Genomic DNA, 17,435 nt, shown 5'->3' on the forward strand with positions numbered 1-17,435 from the left:
CTGTCATCATCCCTCCATCCACGCCCGTTCCTCCCCAGGCCCCACCTGCACCGGCTTCTTTTTCCCGCCCTCGTTGTTTTCTGCCTCTTCATGCTCCCTACTTCCCTGGGGCAGGTTGGTGTAGTTGGCCAGGCCACTGAGCAGGGAGGACACCATAGGGCTGGTGTCCATCTCCTCCTGCAGAGGAAGGGTGTCAGGGTCAGGAGCCTGGGGCCAGGGGAGGAGTGGGATGAGCGGGACGGTAGGGAGCAGAGCGAGAGGTGGCGCAGGAAGGGGACCCCTGAGGAGGTGGCATGGGAGGGGGGCAGAGGGGGGTGAGCCAGCGAGGGAGAAGGAGAGTGGGGGGCCCGAGGCAGAAGGCGGCCCGAGGGCGGGGTGGAGAGGGTGACCAGCTTCCTGAGGGAGGGCGGCAGCAGCCACGAAGGAGGAAGGCTGATGCTGGGTGGGAGTGAACAGCCCGAGCGGCCCACCTCGAACAGGGCCATGTTCTTGCCGTCATACTCCTTCCCCCTCTCCGCGTCGGTGCTGTTGATGAAGGGGCTGCTTTCCTTGGGGTTGCCATCACCTGAGGAGGCAGAGAGTCAGGGTCTGCCACCAACTGCTTGTCCTCCATCCATCTGGGCATACAGTTGTGTGGCCACTTTAACTCTCTGCACGTTGGTCTGCACATTAGAAAAATGGGCTCATACTGTCTCCTTTGCAGGACAGAATTATAAAGAGCCTAACACGCTGCCTGGCAGAGTGAACATGTGAGTGCTTCCTTGCTCATGAGAGGTCCTACCTCATTCAGCGTACCCCAAGACTCTCCAGAGTTCCCATTTTTTTTGAGGTGCTAGGGATCAAACCCAGGGCCTCACACATGCTAGGTAAGCACTCTGCTGCTGAGCCACTTCATCAGCCCTTTTATTTTTTATTTTGAGACAGGGTCTCACTAAGTTGCCCAGGCTGGCCTCAAACTTGCAATCCTCCTGCCTCAGCCTCCCAAGTAGTTAGGATTACAGGAGCATATGACCATTCCACCGAGAGTTCCCTTCTTGAACGTAACCAGGGCCGTCCTGGTGTTTCAGAGTGGATGCATGTTCTTCCTGGGGAGAAAGGCCAACCATGCTGTCCGAAGCCCCAAGGACACTCCATGTCTTGGAGAGGTAGACCCCTCCCACGCCCTTCATTCACCGTCAGTCACCTGGATGTCTACCGTCTACCAACGTGGGGAGTAAAACACACAGAATAAGATACTGTCCTTGTCCTTCAGGAACCAACCCAAGGCCAGGGAAGAAGACCCGTAATCAGGAATTTCCAATCTCGAGTGGGAAAGTCTATGAAAGAGGAACGAGGCACCATGGGAACCCAGGAGGGCACTCGGCCCAGCCTGGGAGGTTACGGAAGCCTTCCCAGAGGAAGTGACGTGTCTGCTGAGGACTGAAGGATGAGTGAGAGCTGGACCGGGAGGCAAGCAGGGAGGGCGCTCCAGGCCGAGAGAACAGAGAACAGTATGTCCCATGGCCCAGAGGTGAGCGAGAACGGGGTGGGCTAGAGAAGCAGGACCAAGTGTGACCTGCTGGATTTGAGGAAGGGGGCTGTGGGAGGGCTGCAGAATAAGAAAGGCGAGGCTGGGCCGAGGGAGGTAAGCGCGCAGTGAGCCCGCAGACAACTAGAGATGATCTTAAAGAATCTGGGGGACAGTGGGCAATCACGAAGAGTTAAACACAGAGAAATGTCATGAACAGACGTGTGTGTTTTAGAGCAATCACTATGGCCTTTAGGCGAGGAATACAGGAACTGGAAATTTGGTAATTCAGGCAAGGGCTGATAATGACCCAGACCAGAGCAACGTGGCGCAACGAGCAGACTCAAGGGTTACTGGCACGTTTCTGTGTCAGATGATTGGGAAAGGGGAGAGGAAAAGAATCTAAGATCATGCCTGTTTCCACCATGGGTGAATGGGTGGCAGTAGTGCCACCTTAATAAGCTGGGAGACAAGAAAAGGAGCAGCTGGGGGTGGGGCACCTGCTGAACTGAGTTGTCGGTGAAGCACTATTGGGAGCTCAGGTGGATGTATCCAGAAGCCACCTGGATCTAAGGATCAGATATACCAAGGACAGAAGCAGGGCGAGAGACAGGAGATCAGGGCAACCCGTGTAAACGTGTGTAGGACGTGTGCTGAGCCACATGCCTGGCTCATGCCTTTTTCAAGGAGAAAGTCCCTTGGCATGAGAAAAGGGGGCCTCTGGGAAAGACAAGAGACCTCCGTAGACAAATTCCATCTCCTCACCACCCGTCCCCAGTTCCCAGGCTGAATCCCCAGCAGCAGCATCTCTCTGGACCTTAGAGAGACTCCCCAAATCCCAAGTGAAGTTGAGGCCCTGTGTACCCTGGAATCTCCAGTCCTCTCCTCTCTTGGAATCCCTCTCTTCCCATCCCCATCTGTTCAAATGCTCTGCATCCTTTTCCTTACCTCCTGGAAGCCTTCCTCAATTGCCATCCAGGGCCCATTTCCAGAGCACAACCTGGCCCTCCTTTAAACACACTTCTATCCTAACTAAAAATTGGGGCACAGGAAAGAAGTAATACCCACCTATTCCGGGAAACCCACCGCCATCAATCTCCTGCCTCCACCTCCACCTCGCCCATCAAGGTGAGGTTGCCTAATAGAGAACCATCATCAGCTCTTTCTTCTCAATATGAGTTCCTGGGGAAAACACACCCATTCCCTCCCGCTTGGGAGCCCAGAACATAATAGATGCTCAGGAAATAGTCTTTGGAGGTAAATTCTCCAGGTCTCCCTTTATGACCCCAGGGCCTCAACAGAGCTGTCCAGAGCCACAGAACAGGAGAAAAAAGTCAGGTGGATTCCCCTCTATTTAAAATGCTGACACAGTGTCTTCTGCTGCCCCCACACCATGGTGAGCACTAGAGAGGCTGAGGGGCATGGAATGAGAGGACATTTCCTAATGGTTAAGGGAAAGGGCTGGCGTGGGGAGATCTAGGTTCCAGCCCCAGTTTCACTGGCTGTCTTCACCTCTGGCAAGTCTCTCTCCAAGATTGCCTTCTCTTTGCAAAGGGAAAACTAACAGTGTTTCATTCATAGGGTGGTTGTGGGATAATGCATGTTGGGTGTGCCTGGCACAGAAGTGTAACTATTAGTGCTACCATCGCAGTTACAATTATTAGCACCCCTGGGGCCTACAAGTTGGGGCTTCCCATCCCTTAGCCATCCCTCAGGCTCAAGATTTTGGGGTTGCTCTGTCTTCTGTATGGGTCCCTCTCCCAGAAGTGTCCCCTCTTAGGACCAGGACCAGAAATGACAGATCCTCCAATCTGCCTTTTACGCCCCCTTTCTAGTCCCTCTTCCTTAACTGGGGGTAGGAGTGGGCGGGGACCCTATAAAAGACCCGAAGGGGGCATGCAGGCCAGAGACCCCTTAACTTGTCGGCCCTGCACCGGTCTCCATGGTGACCGCGCGGGCCAAGAGCGCCGCGCCGAGCCGAGCAGGCCACGCGCCCGCAGCCGCTTATGTAACGCGGCGCGCAGCGCAGAGCCAGACTCCAGGCCGGATCCCGGCCAGGAGAAGAGGGCAGGGGAGGGGGCGGCTCGGTAGGCTAGTCCTGAGTCCCGCCTTTCCACCCGCTGCCCGGGCGGGACGCCAGGCTCCTGGCCTTGTCAGCCAAAGGCTGATTTTGTCCCCTCCCTGGAACGCCCAGCGCACTAGTTGAGGGGGGTGGGGAATGAGCTCCTGAGTTCTCAAAGGAACAGGACAGCTAAGGGGAAACTCGTCCTGATTCCCCAGAGCCAAGAGTCGGGGTGCTGGGGGAGCGCCGAGCGGCGCGCGCGAGAGAGGCAGGGCCAGACCGAGGCTGAGCCCTCCCCGCCCCCGCCCCCGCCCCCTGGGAGCTCTCAGCCCGAATCGGCTTTCAATTAAGCTGCGGCGGCCAGAGCTCCCGGGGAGGAAACAGGCGAGCGGCGGGGCTAACGGAGCCTCCCCCGGGGCCTGGGGCCGGGCCTGGGGGAATCCCCGAGCCCGCTTGAGGAGGGAGAGGGGGCGTAGACCCCAAGGGGAAAGGAGATCTGGACGCTAGGGACAAGACCCTTGCATTTTTCTTTAGCCCAGAGGAGCCCTCTTATCCGGGCCATCCTCACCTCCCGGAGGTCAGCATCCAGCTCTTTCCATACAGCCCCAGAATTTAGAATCAGAGATGCCAGGGATTCTTGGTCCCTCTTTCCTCAATCCCAGGAAGTCCTTAGCTCCTCCTACCACCTTTCCAGGCTCCCCTGGGAGCCGTTCTCTTTGGGACCCAGAATGCCTGACACAGGTTCTGGCCACTCTAGTTCCGGGTCCTGCACCCAATACATATAGGGGAAAGGTCTCCAGATGGACCGGTTACAATAGCATATAGAAACTAATGGGGAGAAGCGAGAACTATAAAGAGTTCCTAGTTCGACTCCTGCTTCAAACACAAAGATGCCTCTTTACCAGGCCTCCAAGACCCCATGAAAACCCCGAGGCCCGACGAAACCTTGGTAAAGAAAGTGGGTGCTGAGGGATTGGGCCATATCCCATGTCTAGGGAAGAAAAGAGATTACTTTGCAAGCTGAGCCCCTGTCACAGAGTGGAGGCATCTGAAGGGGATCCCGGTTGGAAATAAACCACCCCCCCCCACTTTGCTTCCTGAGCACCACGTCTGCATGCCAGACGCTGCCGCAGACTCGACTTTGCCAAACCCCCTCCCCCTGCAGCCAAAGCCCGCGGGGGGAGGGGGGCGGTTGCCCAATGAGGTGACCCCAGGGTCACTGGAGAGATGGATGAGTTGGTCAACTGGTAGTTCTGGCTTCTGTATACCACTCAGTCCCCAGAAAAGAATGGGGAAGGGGGTGTCTCAGACAAAGGATCAGGGACCCCGGTGTCCCCAGCCTTCCTTGAGGCCACTTGGCCCTGACTGGGATCCAGGTTTGAGAAGCTACTGGAGTCTGGAAGACCCCAGTCTTTCAGCTCTTGGGGCCTTCGGTCACCCCCGGGAGAGGTCCACGGGAGTCTCAGCCCTGAGGGTCAAGAAATTGCCGGGGGGAGCGTTCCAAGGCGCTGAGCGCAGACAGCAGGCGCGGGAGGCGCGCTAGTGCGCAGGGGACGCAGCGCCGCTGGAGGGTGGGGGGTGGGGGCGGCTGACAGCCGTGATGGATGGCTGAGACCGCTGGGGGGCGGCGGGGGGCCTGCGAGCCCGAGGGGGTGGCTGGCCCCAAGACCTCAGAGCAGGAAAACCGCGAAGGAGGGCGGGGGAGAGCGGGAGCAGCAAAAGGACTTGGTCTGAGCCCCTCTGCTCCCGGCCAGTCTCCGCACCCACCGCAGCGCGTCCGCAGTGTCCGCGCCGCGGCGCCTGGGATTCAACTGCTGGGACCCCATTTCTGAGGCCTCACTAGGAAAGCTAGCAGAGCTAACTAGAAAGACTACCCCCCTGCCCCGCCCTGGAAACCACACTGTCGCCCCAGGTTACCAAGGGGAGGGGGGAAGGGAAGAAAGGAGGGTGATCTTGCTTCCCGTCCTGAACAGGAACCCACGGGGAAGCGAGAGGAAGAGGGAGATTCCGCAAAGTAAAACTGAAAAATCTACGGAAGAGATAGCTTCAGGCTGAGGTCGGACCTCGGGGAGCCTTGGGGGAGGGGGCCCGGATTGCACCAAGTGATACCGTAGCCCAGACGGGGTCTGTCATATGTCCCCAAATCCCCATAGCTATCTTTCCCCCCACCTTCCAGCCAGAAGTCTCAGAGCAAGAGACTGCAGCAGACTGCGCCCCTCGACACCGCCGGTCCCTGCTCTGCGCTAGGACGCCAGGGTCCCCTCTCGGGGAAAGGAGCCCTCCCGCCCGTCGAGCTGCATGTCAGTCCATTCTGGCCCTTCCATCCCCTTCCCACCTCTTTCTCGGCTTAGCTAACCTAAGTCTGTCCCCAGGCCACGGGTAACGACAACCCCTCGGCCCCAGCTCTGCCCCCGGGCGCGGCGCATTCCAGCACCTCGGACAGCGCGTAGCGCATTCCAATGGAGCTAAGCTCCAGTCCGCTGCCGGTGTCCACCGCCCGATCAGTCCTAAGATCTTCCCTAAAGGAAGCCGCCCCCGCTCCGCCTCTCAGCCGGGTACTGACTCCTTTCCTCGCCGCCCCCTCCCCCGCCGCCCCCGGACCACTGCTTACCCGGGTTGGCTCCCCCATCGCCGTCCTCGCAGTCCGTCAGGTTGTTTAGCATGGTGGCGGCGCGGCGCCGGGCCGGGGATGGCTGCGCCGCTTCGCTCGCGCCCCTCTGCCCGCCTTCGCCGCTCTCTGGCTCGCTCTAGCTCTCTCGCTCGCTCTCTCGCTCGCTCTCCGCTCCACAGAGGAAGAAGCTGCAGTGCCCGCCCGCCCGGCGCACACACACTCGCACACGGACACACGCTCACACCCGCGCGCGCCCCCTCTCAGCAGCGGCGCTGCTCACCTCATCCCGTATGCAGGAGGCGTGAGCCACTGGCGGGGTTTTTTGGGGGGGAAGCTGTAGGGAGGGAGAAGAAGGGACGGGGGGCGGGCAGAGCGCGCCTGTTGGCCCCCCTGCAGGAAAACGGGGGCCCTGAGCGGGTGGGATAAAGGGGTTGCGGCGGGGGACGGGCCCTCTCCTCCCTTGAGCAGACGCAGCTCCCCCCACTCTCCAGCGCAGGCGGGGCCCGGCACGTGGGCAGGTGCCATCCCGCGCCCTAAAAATAACGGCAGGGAACTAGGTCGCGGCCGCCGGGAGGCGGCCCCGCAGCGGCTGCCTGACTGGGGGTCTGAGATGACCCCCAGAGGGAAGATGAGGTGGCGAGGGGGGTGCGCCATGGAATACGGGGCCCTAGGGAGCCTGTCTGCAAAGCTGGAGAGGCCAGCCCTGAAGGGAGGAGGAGACTCAGACTCTTTCCGACTGGAGACATCTAGAATCCAGGGCCCCAAAGTGAAGCACTGTGCTATCCCGCGCCTGGAGGGGTTTGGGTCACTGGGCTGACTGGCCCACCCTGTCTTAAAATGGGGGGGGCGGGGGTGGAGCCCAACTAGTTACAATGCACTCTCATTATGCTTAGACTGACAGGAGTCTCAGCACACCCACCCACTGGCCCACCCAGGACAAGTCCCTGGAGTCTGAAGACTGGGAGGCTCTGATGTTAGAATGATCCCAGGATGAGAAGTGGTAGGAGGACAGCAGGCAGCAATGATGTTCCAGGGAGCACTGACTTTCCACCAGGGATGGTGCAGCCTCTAGGGAGGGCACTCTGGCCTAAGGTTGGCCAGAGACAGAGTGGGGGAGGGGGGATGAGGCCACCAGTTGGTTGGGGACCAGATTTTCTCCTGGGGCAGGAGTGTCTAATCCCCTAATCCAGGATTGCTTTCTGAGGCTCCCACAGCTAACATGCTCTCTGTGTTTCTCCCCCCTCTCCTGAGATCAGATCCCAGAAGCTTGATCATCCCAACACCCCTAGAATACAGGTTTGAGTCAGTAGTGGAGAAGTCTCAGAAAGTGGTCCTAGAACGTTAAGACCTTTGAGTCTCTGGAAGATCTAAACATGTGAGGGAATGAACAAATGAAGGGAAAATATTTTCAAACTCACCCTAACTCCCAACACTATTCCTCTAAATTCCAGGAGAGTTACAGGACCAGAGAAGGATCATTTATCTTATCTGATGCACAGCTTTCATTTTACAGATGAAAACACTAAGGATCAAAGAGGGAAATGACTGCCTATTGCATAATTGCCAGTGAATGGCAGAATTCAGTCTAGAATCCAGTTCCCTTTACTCCAATTTAGGGCTCTTATCCTTGAAAGAACCTCACTTTAATCTGGTCTTGCCTTCAATAGAAGAGACAAGGATACAGTCATATCTAAGCTGCTCAGTGGCCTCTGGCTGTTGGTTCCTAAAAAAAGGAACAGATACTGGGTCTGATATGAGCCTTTTCCCTTTTATGCTCAGGCTCCAGAGATACAGAGCTGGAATGCAATGCACTCTTGATTTTTCAATGGAAAGGAGGCCCAGAAGACCTTCAAGGGTCCTAAAGAGCTTTCCATATCCATGAAGGCCCTGTTATAAGACAGGACCATTCAGAACCATGGACAGGGTTCACTGCGCCCATTTTGCCCATTCCGATACAAATTTGTCCATGACTCCAGATTGGGTCAACCACGGAGTGTTCAGTTACGGACTCAAAGATACTTCTGAGGGACCCACCAACAACTGATCACTGCCACTTGGTTTTGTAAACACCCAACTAACTAACCCTTTAGGGTGGAGAGTGAGCTATTAGTCAAGGTGTGCACATTGGCATTCTTGGGTCTGGGGTGGGGGACACAAAAAAGTGAGGTGATTTTGGATTGGTGACAGGGATTAAGAGGGTAGTAGTTGGGGAAGGCCAGTGTTCAAGGAATTCAGTGCTCCACACACACACCACTTGCAGTAGTAGCACCATGGTATTCTATTACTCTGTGAAGATGTGTAACATACTAAAAGCATGTCAAGGATGTTTGTCATACTTGACAAAAAGCGCAGTGGAGTAAAGCCTATGCTGAAGTTTTCAGCACCCCAGGTCTGGGATGTTCCCTGGGGTTATTTCCCTTAATTTGTGGCCCAGAGCTAATGTAGCTCTGACCACTTGGAGCCAAACCATGGGGAAAACCAGATCCCTAGGGAGCACAGGTGAAGGCAGAAGTGATTCTTCCTCCCTCGACACCCCATCTGTCCGCCCTCACCAGAGTTCTGACTTCAAGAGCCATATGGAATTCAGGAGCTAGTGGTTCTCTCCTGTCTTCTTCCCCAGAATTCTGTGTATTTCTGGGTAAAACCAAGTTTATCTCTCTGAGCCTCACTATCTCATTTGTAAAACGAAAGGGCTAGGCTCCATAATCCTATTTCCTCCTGCTCCATATTAGCCTCAGACTAAAGCCACAAAGCCCAAACCAAAATGGGACATCCCAAGGAGAGACATCAATCCTTCAATTTATACCCCTTACCTCCCAGAGAGACAGGACCCTAATCTAGCCTCATGCCAACCCTCTGTGGTGAGGGTTTGAGAAAACACTTTCAGCACCTCCTACACTGCCAGCCTTGTACTGGCCAGTAAGAATTGGCCCCCATCTCTGAACCCCAGGGACCCAGCTGCCTGCTCAGCAACTCTGCCTCACCCAGAGGAAGATCTGAGGCTGAGGAACCCTCTCATTAAAGCAACACAAGATGCAGAGCTGGGCAGGGTCCTATTTTTGAACTCTGAATTGAAAACTCATACCCCCTCCCACCTTATGTTTCTCAGAGAGGAAAAGAAAAGCTCAGAGAAGCTGCCTCCTGGGTATCGAGATTTGGGAACCGGAAGAGACTTTTTAAATTATTTTTCCACTCACCACTTATGATGAAATTGGAGACTGGAAATGGAAATGGAATGGAAAGAATTTTCTTTATGGGGTGAACTGGGGACTAGAATCCAGTCCCTGACCTCTATCCCAGGGCTCTGTCCATTGAACCAGGGTAGGGAACCATCTGGAGGAATCTGGAACCACCTGACTGGGTCCTTTTCCCACAGAAGGCAGACAGTGTTCCCCCACATGGCTCAATTCCTATCCTTCCTTGTCTTCATGACATCACCCCCTTGACCTACCCACCTCCCCTTAGTCACGGCCTCATGGAGCCAAAGCCCTGAGCCCTTTCCTTCACCTTCTTCTCTCCCACCTGCATAACCCATCTTCCAGATCCCAGACCCTAGCAGTGACTTGGTGAGTCCAGCACTCAGCAAACCCCACACACAGGGCTCGCCGCAGAGCACGTCAACCACCACTGTCTCCGTGGCAACCGGGGGCTTAATTAACAGGCTGCAGCCCCGTTGCCATAGAAACAGCACCCCCAACAGCCCCCCATGACCCTGCAGATTCAGCCCTTCTTCCCTCTTTCCCAATCTGAACCCCTTCTCACTGCATCCACCCCCCACTCCCACCCCACTTGGAAAGCTAAGGCCTGCAGATCTCTCTGGTTCATTGAGAAGAGAGGAGGGGGATGAGAGAGGAGAGAGAGAGAGAGAGAGAGAGAGAGAGAGAGAGAGAGAGAGCTGTCACCATGGCAACTGCAGCCCGTTCATAACCAGTTTGTTGCCATGGAGATTCCTAGGGCTCACCTTGGGCTGAGGTACTGGGCAATGAGGTTCTGAGTCTTGGCTTGGGGATGGAACGACTAGAGAACTCCTTGGACAGAGGATCTCTCTCTCTCTCTCTCTCTCTCTCTCGCACACACACACACACCAGTGATAGTAACAGCATCATTCTTCACAATTTACAGTTGAAGAGACTGAAACATAAGGTTTGGGTCTGGGGGAGGCAGATAACTCTGCACTTCTAGATCTTTAAAATCACTTAGCATCTCTATGGCTAGAAGGGTGTTCAGAAAGCTCGTCTTACACTACAGGTATGTGAACTGAGGCCCGGAGAGGGAAAACAGTGTTACCAAGGCCACAGAGTCTGAGCTGGAGTGTGGCTGGGTTATCTTGCAACCTTGCCCCCTTCCCCTAGCATCAGAAGCTGGTTCTGTCTCCATCCGCGGGCACATAGCCCAACTCCTGTTAGTCTCACCAGGTCCGGAGTTCTTCCCAGGGTCCTGCCTCCTCCCTGAGAATGAGGCACAGGGGGAGGTATAAAAGGATGGGGGAATAGCTTGGTGTTGTAACACCTCACCCCAAGTTCAATTCTATCCAACCAGGTCACCACCAATCTTCCATGGTGGGCCACAGTCTCTGGCTTGCATCTTTCACCACCTGTAAGTCAAGTTGTTGATAACTGATCCCCTGGAAGCAGGAAGCACCCCAAAGGGAAACCCTCACTCCCTTGAACCAGAGTAACAGACAGCATTCCCACACATGTGCTCTGCAAGATCTCCCCCAAACCTTCCCAAGTCTGCATGTGCCGCCACCTCTCCCTCTGGGTCCAGGGACAAGAGGTAGGGAGAGCATCTCTCTGGAACTGACTCAAGAACAACTGTGGAAAAGATACCACCAGATGCTCAGTTCCCCTGAGGAGCCTCATCTAGTTCCCATGGAGTGACCTTCAAGCAGGAGCTGTGCGAGGCTGCACAGAGCTTAACAGGTTTAAAGTCACCCACTCTCAAGATGGAACTTCGAATACATTCAGGTGCCCACCCCACGGAAAGACACATAGATATACACACCAACATGCCAATCAACCTACTGGCATTACAGTAACACACATCAGCTCTGACTCACCGAGCACCACAGGGAGGCTCCCTTTTCAAGACTCTAACCCTCTACCACAAGCCCACGGCATCCCAGACTCACACCCACTCGGAGTGCACACCCAAAGCCTGGGGGCTATGTCTTACTTCAGTGGTGTAGAAGCTTGGGAGTGTGAATGGGAAGACTAAGCTGCCATCTTGGGACACAAGAGAGGGCCATCTTATTCCCAGAACAGGGATAGAGAAGGAAGCAATAATGTCACACTCTCACCCCGTGGTTATCAAACACCTACTAAATGCCAAGCCCTGGGCCTGGAACTCAGAACACAAAGATAAAAGGCTATGGACCATGTCCTTGAGATGCTCTAGTGGAGGAGACACACAAGTAAATAATGCCATCCACCGGGATTTGTGCTCCAATGTGTGGGTCAAAGAGAAAGGAGTACCTCTGCCTGGGAGCAAGGGAAAGTGGAAAGGATTTTCAGAAGATGTGAAATGAGCTATAGCTTATAGAATGAGGAGGAAAGTTGTCCTGGCTTATGAAGTGGGGAATGAGCACTGACAGATATACCAGGAAAGGATGAGGAAAAAGTTTGAATGACAGACTAGAAGATTTGGCCTTTATCCTATACCTTATGTGGGGGATGGTTGGAGCAAGACTGGAGGCAGGGAGACCACCTGAGAAACATTGGAGGTTTGGGCCAGAGTGATGCTTACAGACAGGGAGAGATGTAATCCAATTCAGGATCCGTTTTGGAGGTCAGTGGCCAATGCACGAGGACAGATTGGATTTGGTGGGAAGAGAAAAGGAGGCATTAAGGACTAACTACAGGTTTCTGGATCTGGGAGACTGGTAAAAGGGGCAAACATTAGGGGAAAGGTGTCAAGTGGAAGAATCTCGAGAAATTCGAGTGGTCACATTCAGAGGGGGTCGGTCACGGGACCAGAATTCTGAGGAAGTCCAGGGCTCCACATATTACTCTATATAGTAAGGAGTTTTGCTAAAAAAAAAAAAAAAAAAAAAAAAAAAAAAATCTGCCGACCACTCTAGGGTTCTGGGCGACAGGGCAAGTTCACCTGCGGCTCAGCAGCGACCCCTGGTGGTCCGGGGAAGTTCTTTCTCCTCCCCTCACTGGGGTCACTCCAAGTGGATTCTCGTCGTTCCTTCCAGACCTAAGGGGCGCAGAGCTAGGGAAAGGATGCCTGATAAATGGCCCCTGCAGCGAGATTCTGTATGCGACCAGGATGCTGCTGAAGTGTATGTGGGGTGGGGGAGCCTCGTGCATGTAGGCAAGTGCTCTATCCCTTAGCCACACCCCCAGCCTAGTAGGATGCTACTTCTTCATGGAAGACCAGAAAGATCCTTCCCCTCCTGTCTCCTCTATACCTTGACCAAGACCATCGCATTGGGCCCGTGAAAAAGATGCCCCCAACCCGGCATGGGCTGGTTCCTCCCAATCCTGCCGAAGCTGGAACCGAGAAGGAACAGAGACCCCCGAGGATCCGGACTGAAGTTCCTTTGGGATCCTCCCCGGATCTAGCTGGCCAGGATTCAAACCAACTTCCCTGTCTCCCGTCTCCTTCTAGGGAGCCCCAGGGTTCGGCGATGCCTCCAGGGAAGGAGACGATTGGAGGATCCGCCAGCCATCAATGGCCCTCTGACCTGGCACCTGTCTCAGCGACCCTGACACACTTTCCCTCCCGCCCTCAACCCCACCCCACTCCGGCCCTTCTCCCCTATTCCTGGTCCAACCCCTTGCCACTGGTCCCTCCCTTTCCTGCCCCCAAATGGACCTAGTCCCGCTTCCTGTCCTTGGCGCTGGGCCTTGATCACACAGTAGTCCCCCTTCCCTCGCTCCTCTCTTCCCGCACCGACCCGAGATCTGCCGCCCGCTGCGGGGCTCTGGGCCACCCCCGGGCGTAGCGCGCCCCCAGCACAGGAGCGCCCCGCTTCGCCTGCGCCCGGTCCCGGCGCCGCGGCGGCCCGCCTGCCCCGCCCCTCTCGGGCCGGCCTCCGACTCCCACTCCCCCGTCTCGCGGCCTCCCGGGGCCCCGCGCCCCGCCCGGCCCCGCCCCTTCCAGCAGAAGGCCCGCCCACGGCCCCGCCCACGGCCCCGCCCCCTGCGGCCTCTACCTTTGACGTCTTCCCCGGGGAGGTGGCGGGGGTCGGCGACCGAGTGCCGGCGGGACTCTGCGTCCGCGGCTCCGGCGGGCGCCGCGGGGGGCAGCGAGGTGACAGTGAACCTGCGGCTCATGGCGCGGAAGGGGCCAGGCGGCGCGGAGCGGCCCGGATCGCACAAGTGGCCGCGCCGGCCTCCAGGACCGAGCCGAGCCGCTTCCCCGCGCCCGCCGCCCCCCGCCCCCCGCCCGCCGCGCGCCACTCAGGGTCCTAGTGCCCGCTGCGCCGGGTCCCTGAATCTGGCCACTGGGCTCTCAATCCACCTGACGTTCCTGAAGAGCCCACCCAGCTGAGAGTCCTCCCTCATGGAGGACCCCGGTGTGTGACTCTTGGAGCCCGGGCCTACCTCTGCTGGGGTCTCCTAAGCAACCGGGGTACACTCATGCATTGAGCACAGTTAATAGCGCGCCCGTGTTTCAGACAGTGGTGCGAGGAGAGGCCACTGGGGATAGGTACATCACTGATGGAACCGACTGACTTCTTGCCCTCCCGGGGCTTATGTTCCAGTGAGAAGACGGGAGAAAGAGTATAAGTAAACAGACATACATAAGATCATTTGAGGCTGTGGTATATGTTAAGGAAAAAACAGGGCCATAGGAAGAGGCCAGAACGACTTTAAGGGGTGGCCTGAGAAGGCTTCCCAGAAGATTGATATTTGAGTTGGGTCCTCACTGATGAGAAGAGCCAGCTATGCAAAGATTTGGGGGAAGAATTCTCTGGCAAAAGAAATAGCAAGTGCAAAGGCTCTGGGGTTAGAAGAAACCTGGTCTGTTCAAGAGGCAGCCATTGTTTCTAGAACAAAGTGAATGGAGAAGAGAGGGATAGCAGATGAAGAAGAGAGAAAAGCAGATCAAATGGTCTTATGAAGTCTCAGGGGAGGAGTCTAGATTCTTTTTTAATCCACAAAGGAATCCATTAAAAGGTTTTGGGGATGCTGGGGATATAGCTTATTTGGCAGAGTGCTTGCCTAGCATGCACAAGGCCCTGGGTTCAATCCCTAGCACCACTGGGGTGGGGGGTGGGGAAAGGTTTTGAACAGAAGAATGCTGTGATATAATTTATATTTTAACAAGATCACTCTGACTGCTGGATGAACACCGCTAAAGAAGGAAAGGTGTGAAGGCTGGGATCTAATTAGGAGTCCCCTGCAGACCCCCAGGTGGGAAGTAATGGTGGCCAGGCTAGAGTAGTGGCCGTCATCTGTTTTCAGGTAAGTTATGGAAGCAGAACCAGCAGGATCCGCTGATGGGTGGGACTTGGCAGATGATGGTAGCAGTGGAGTCCAAGAGGAATCCTGTCTCACTCCTGCTGAGGCTGAACATGCACATATCGTAGGTATACACTCAAAACAAATGGCTGCCATGTGTATCAAAAGGCTTTTCCAAGAGTCTTCACAGTGACATTGCTCAGTATAGCCCCACACTGGAACCTACCCAAGTGTCTGTCAATAATAAAATACATAAATAGCACATTCACACAATGGAACACTACACAATACTAAAGAAGAAACGAGGTACAATTTACAGAATAAATATGGATGAATCTCACAAATAGAACATTGAGCAAAAGAATCCAGACACAAAGAAGTACATATCTTATAACACTTAAAGCTTAAGAAATGATCAAAATCTATCTAAGCATTAGAAGCAATCATAGTGGTAGCTTTTAGAAGAAGTGATTGCAAAGGAGACCGAGGGTCTTCTGGGGTGATGGCAAGTGTTTTGCTTCTGGACCTAGTTGCTGGTTGCCTTCAGTTTGTGAAGACGTATTGAAACGTATGCTTGTGATAGGTGTACTTATCCGTAGGTTTATTATATTAAAGCAAGGTCCTCGCCTGGGGGCCCTGTTGACCATCAGGGGATATTTGACAATGCTTGGAAAGATTTTCAGTTGTCACAGCTGGAGGAGGGTTGATACTGGTACCCTGGCTTTGTACCAAGACTCCTGGGTGATGAATCACAGGCCCACCATCACTCCACTGTACCTTGCCCCTACATTGGGGCCTGTCATAGGGAAGAGGCTGACCCTGAGTGGGCCTAGCATCTGACAATGGATTGGACTACTTTCCAGAGGAAGATACCAAAGCTCCTATCATGTATAGAATTGTCCCCACAGCAAAGAGTTATACAGCCTCAAAAGTCCGTCATGCTGAGTGAGAAACCCTATACTAGAATCAGAAGTTTAAATAATTTGTTCCTAGATTTTAGGATGATCAGGTTCTAGGCTTAATTGAGGGGGATTGAGATTGTCCTTGATTCATGTGGTCATGACTGGAGGAGGAGGAGTTTTGGAAGATGGCGCCCAAGAGTTGGTTTGGACCTGATCGGTTGAAATGCCTCGTAAGCCAATGTGGAGTAGGCAGCTGAGCATATGCATTGGAGCTCAGGGGAAAGGTCAAGGCCAGGGATATAAGTTTGGAGTCCTTAGCAGAGAGATGCTATTTGAAGCTGTGACTAGATCACAGGGAATAAGTGTACATAGAGGAGAGAACCCCAAGGATTGAGCACAAAGGTGCCATCATTCAAAGGTTGCCGAAGGAAGATCCAACCAGTGAGTGAGAGGAGAACCAGGTGTCAGGGGTGTCCCCAAGACCAAGCAAAATAAGAATTTTAGGAGGAAGGGCAGATCAAGCCCATCGCATGTGTGATGCACTGGCAGCTGTGGCCAGAGGTGGCTTAGAGAGGGAAACCAGGGTGGTTTAGTGGGACAGGACCAGGCGGGATCACTGGGGAGAGCCTGGGAATTGAGAAGGGGAGTCCGTGAGTAGAGACCACATAGGGGGAGCTTTTCCTGGGGAGAGGATGGAAGTAGAGAAACAGAAGAGTGTCTGGAGGGAGACAGGACTTAGGAGGGATTTTAAACAGGCTGTGTTAAGGAGTATTTTTATGCCAATGGAGCGTCATTCCTGGGCAAGAAGCAGATGACTTAGGAGAGTGGGGGTCCCCCAGAGAAAGCCAGGGGGCAGTTCTCTAAATTCCCACTTAGGCTCCAGGTCCAGGAGATGATCCGATCTGATGAAGCCCATCACCTCCATTCGCCCACCCCAACTCTCCAGTCGGGTGCCCCGCCCTCCTGTGAGGTCAAATCCACACTCCTTAGCCTGGCATTCAGGTCTCCTCTCAGCTAGCCCTACCCCAACTCCTGTCCCAACCATTCCAGAATCCTCTTTGTTCCCTTCATTCCACCTGCTACCATATCGTAGCGTTTCTGACCTCCTGCAGTTCCCCTCAAGCCGCCCTGCTTTTCCTCGTCTCCCAATGCTTGTATCAAGAGCACCCATTCCAATGCTCCCTCGCTGCGGCCTTGGGTGAATTGGGCCATTTGACCTTAACTTCTCATCGGTAAAAGAGGGGGCTGGCGAGGACCCTAATAGTACCTAGAAGGCAAGAGGATTGTTTTAATTCATACGAAGCTCACAGAACAGGGCCTGACACGTAATGATGTACAAGAGGTAGCTACCGTCATGTTCATGTGCATATTTTACTTACCCACTGCCTCCCTCCGGGGCTTCTAGGCTGTTGCCATATGGAAATGCTGCCAGCAATACCCGTGTATCTGTTGTTTCATGCACATGTGTGAGGGTTACAGAATGGTTCATAGCTCGTGGCAGATTCCCTCTATGAAGACAGGCCCATTGGCACAGGAAGGTGCCTTGCTCATCCTCCCCGTGACTGGTGACTGACTTCCAGGTGAGAAGGCACCTGGCTGGTAATGTTCTCCTACTTCAACCACGATGCACAGAATCAATCAATCTCTCTCTCTCTCTCTCTCTCTCTCTCTCTCTCTCTCCCTCTCTCTCTCTCTCTCTCTCTCACACACACACACACACACACAATAAAGGATGATGCGCTCTACACCTTTCAAGCATAATCCCACCCCACCAACTACAGAATCTCCTGTAACTCAGTCGGACCTTCTGGTAACGGAGCTTGGGTCTATGTTCTAAGCAAGCTCTGAGGAGTGAGGACCACTCTGAGGTCTGAGGACCACTAGGAGGTCCTTGAGAGAAGGACCAGTCCAACTTATTCCTCAGTCTCCAGCGCCCAGC

At 54.7% G+C, this 17,435-nt stretch overlaps 1 protein-coding gene across 3 annotated transcripts in view; it reads right to left on the reverse strand.

Annotated features, from left to right (window-relative positions):
• The window catches only part of Slc12a5 (solute carrier family 12 member 5), a 36,512-nt gene extending 22,973 nt beyond the window's left edge, over positions 1–13,539 (reverse strand). The window contains exons 1-3 of one of the 3 annotated variants that reach the window (XM_047540428.1): positions 13,343–13,539; positions 471–565; positions 46–177 (exon numbers count right to left, since the gene is read on the reverse strand). In XM_047540428.1, coding sequence (XP_047396384.1) covers positions 46–177; positions 471–565; positions 13,343–13,463 — 348 coding nt within the window. In that variant the 5' untranslated portion in view covers positions 13,464–13,539. Of the gene's footprint in view, positions 1–45; positions 178–470; positions 566–6,180; positions 6,483–13,342 lie in introns of those variants that run through there. The other 2 variants (XM_047540427.1, XM_047540429.1) reach the window with 2 other exon arrangements.
• Between the last annotated feature and the right edge of the window lie 3,896 nt (positions 13,540–17,435).

Source organism: Sciurus carolinensis, chromosome 2, assembly GCF_902686445.1.
Source record: "Sciurus carolinensis chromosome 2, mSciCar1.2, whole genome shotgun sequence".
In the NCBI taxonomy this organism is placed as follows: Eukaryota; Metazoa; Chordata; class Mammalia; order Rodentia; family Sciuridae; genus Sciurus; species Sciurus carolinensis.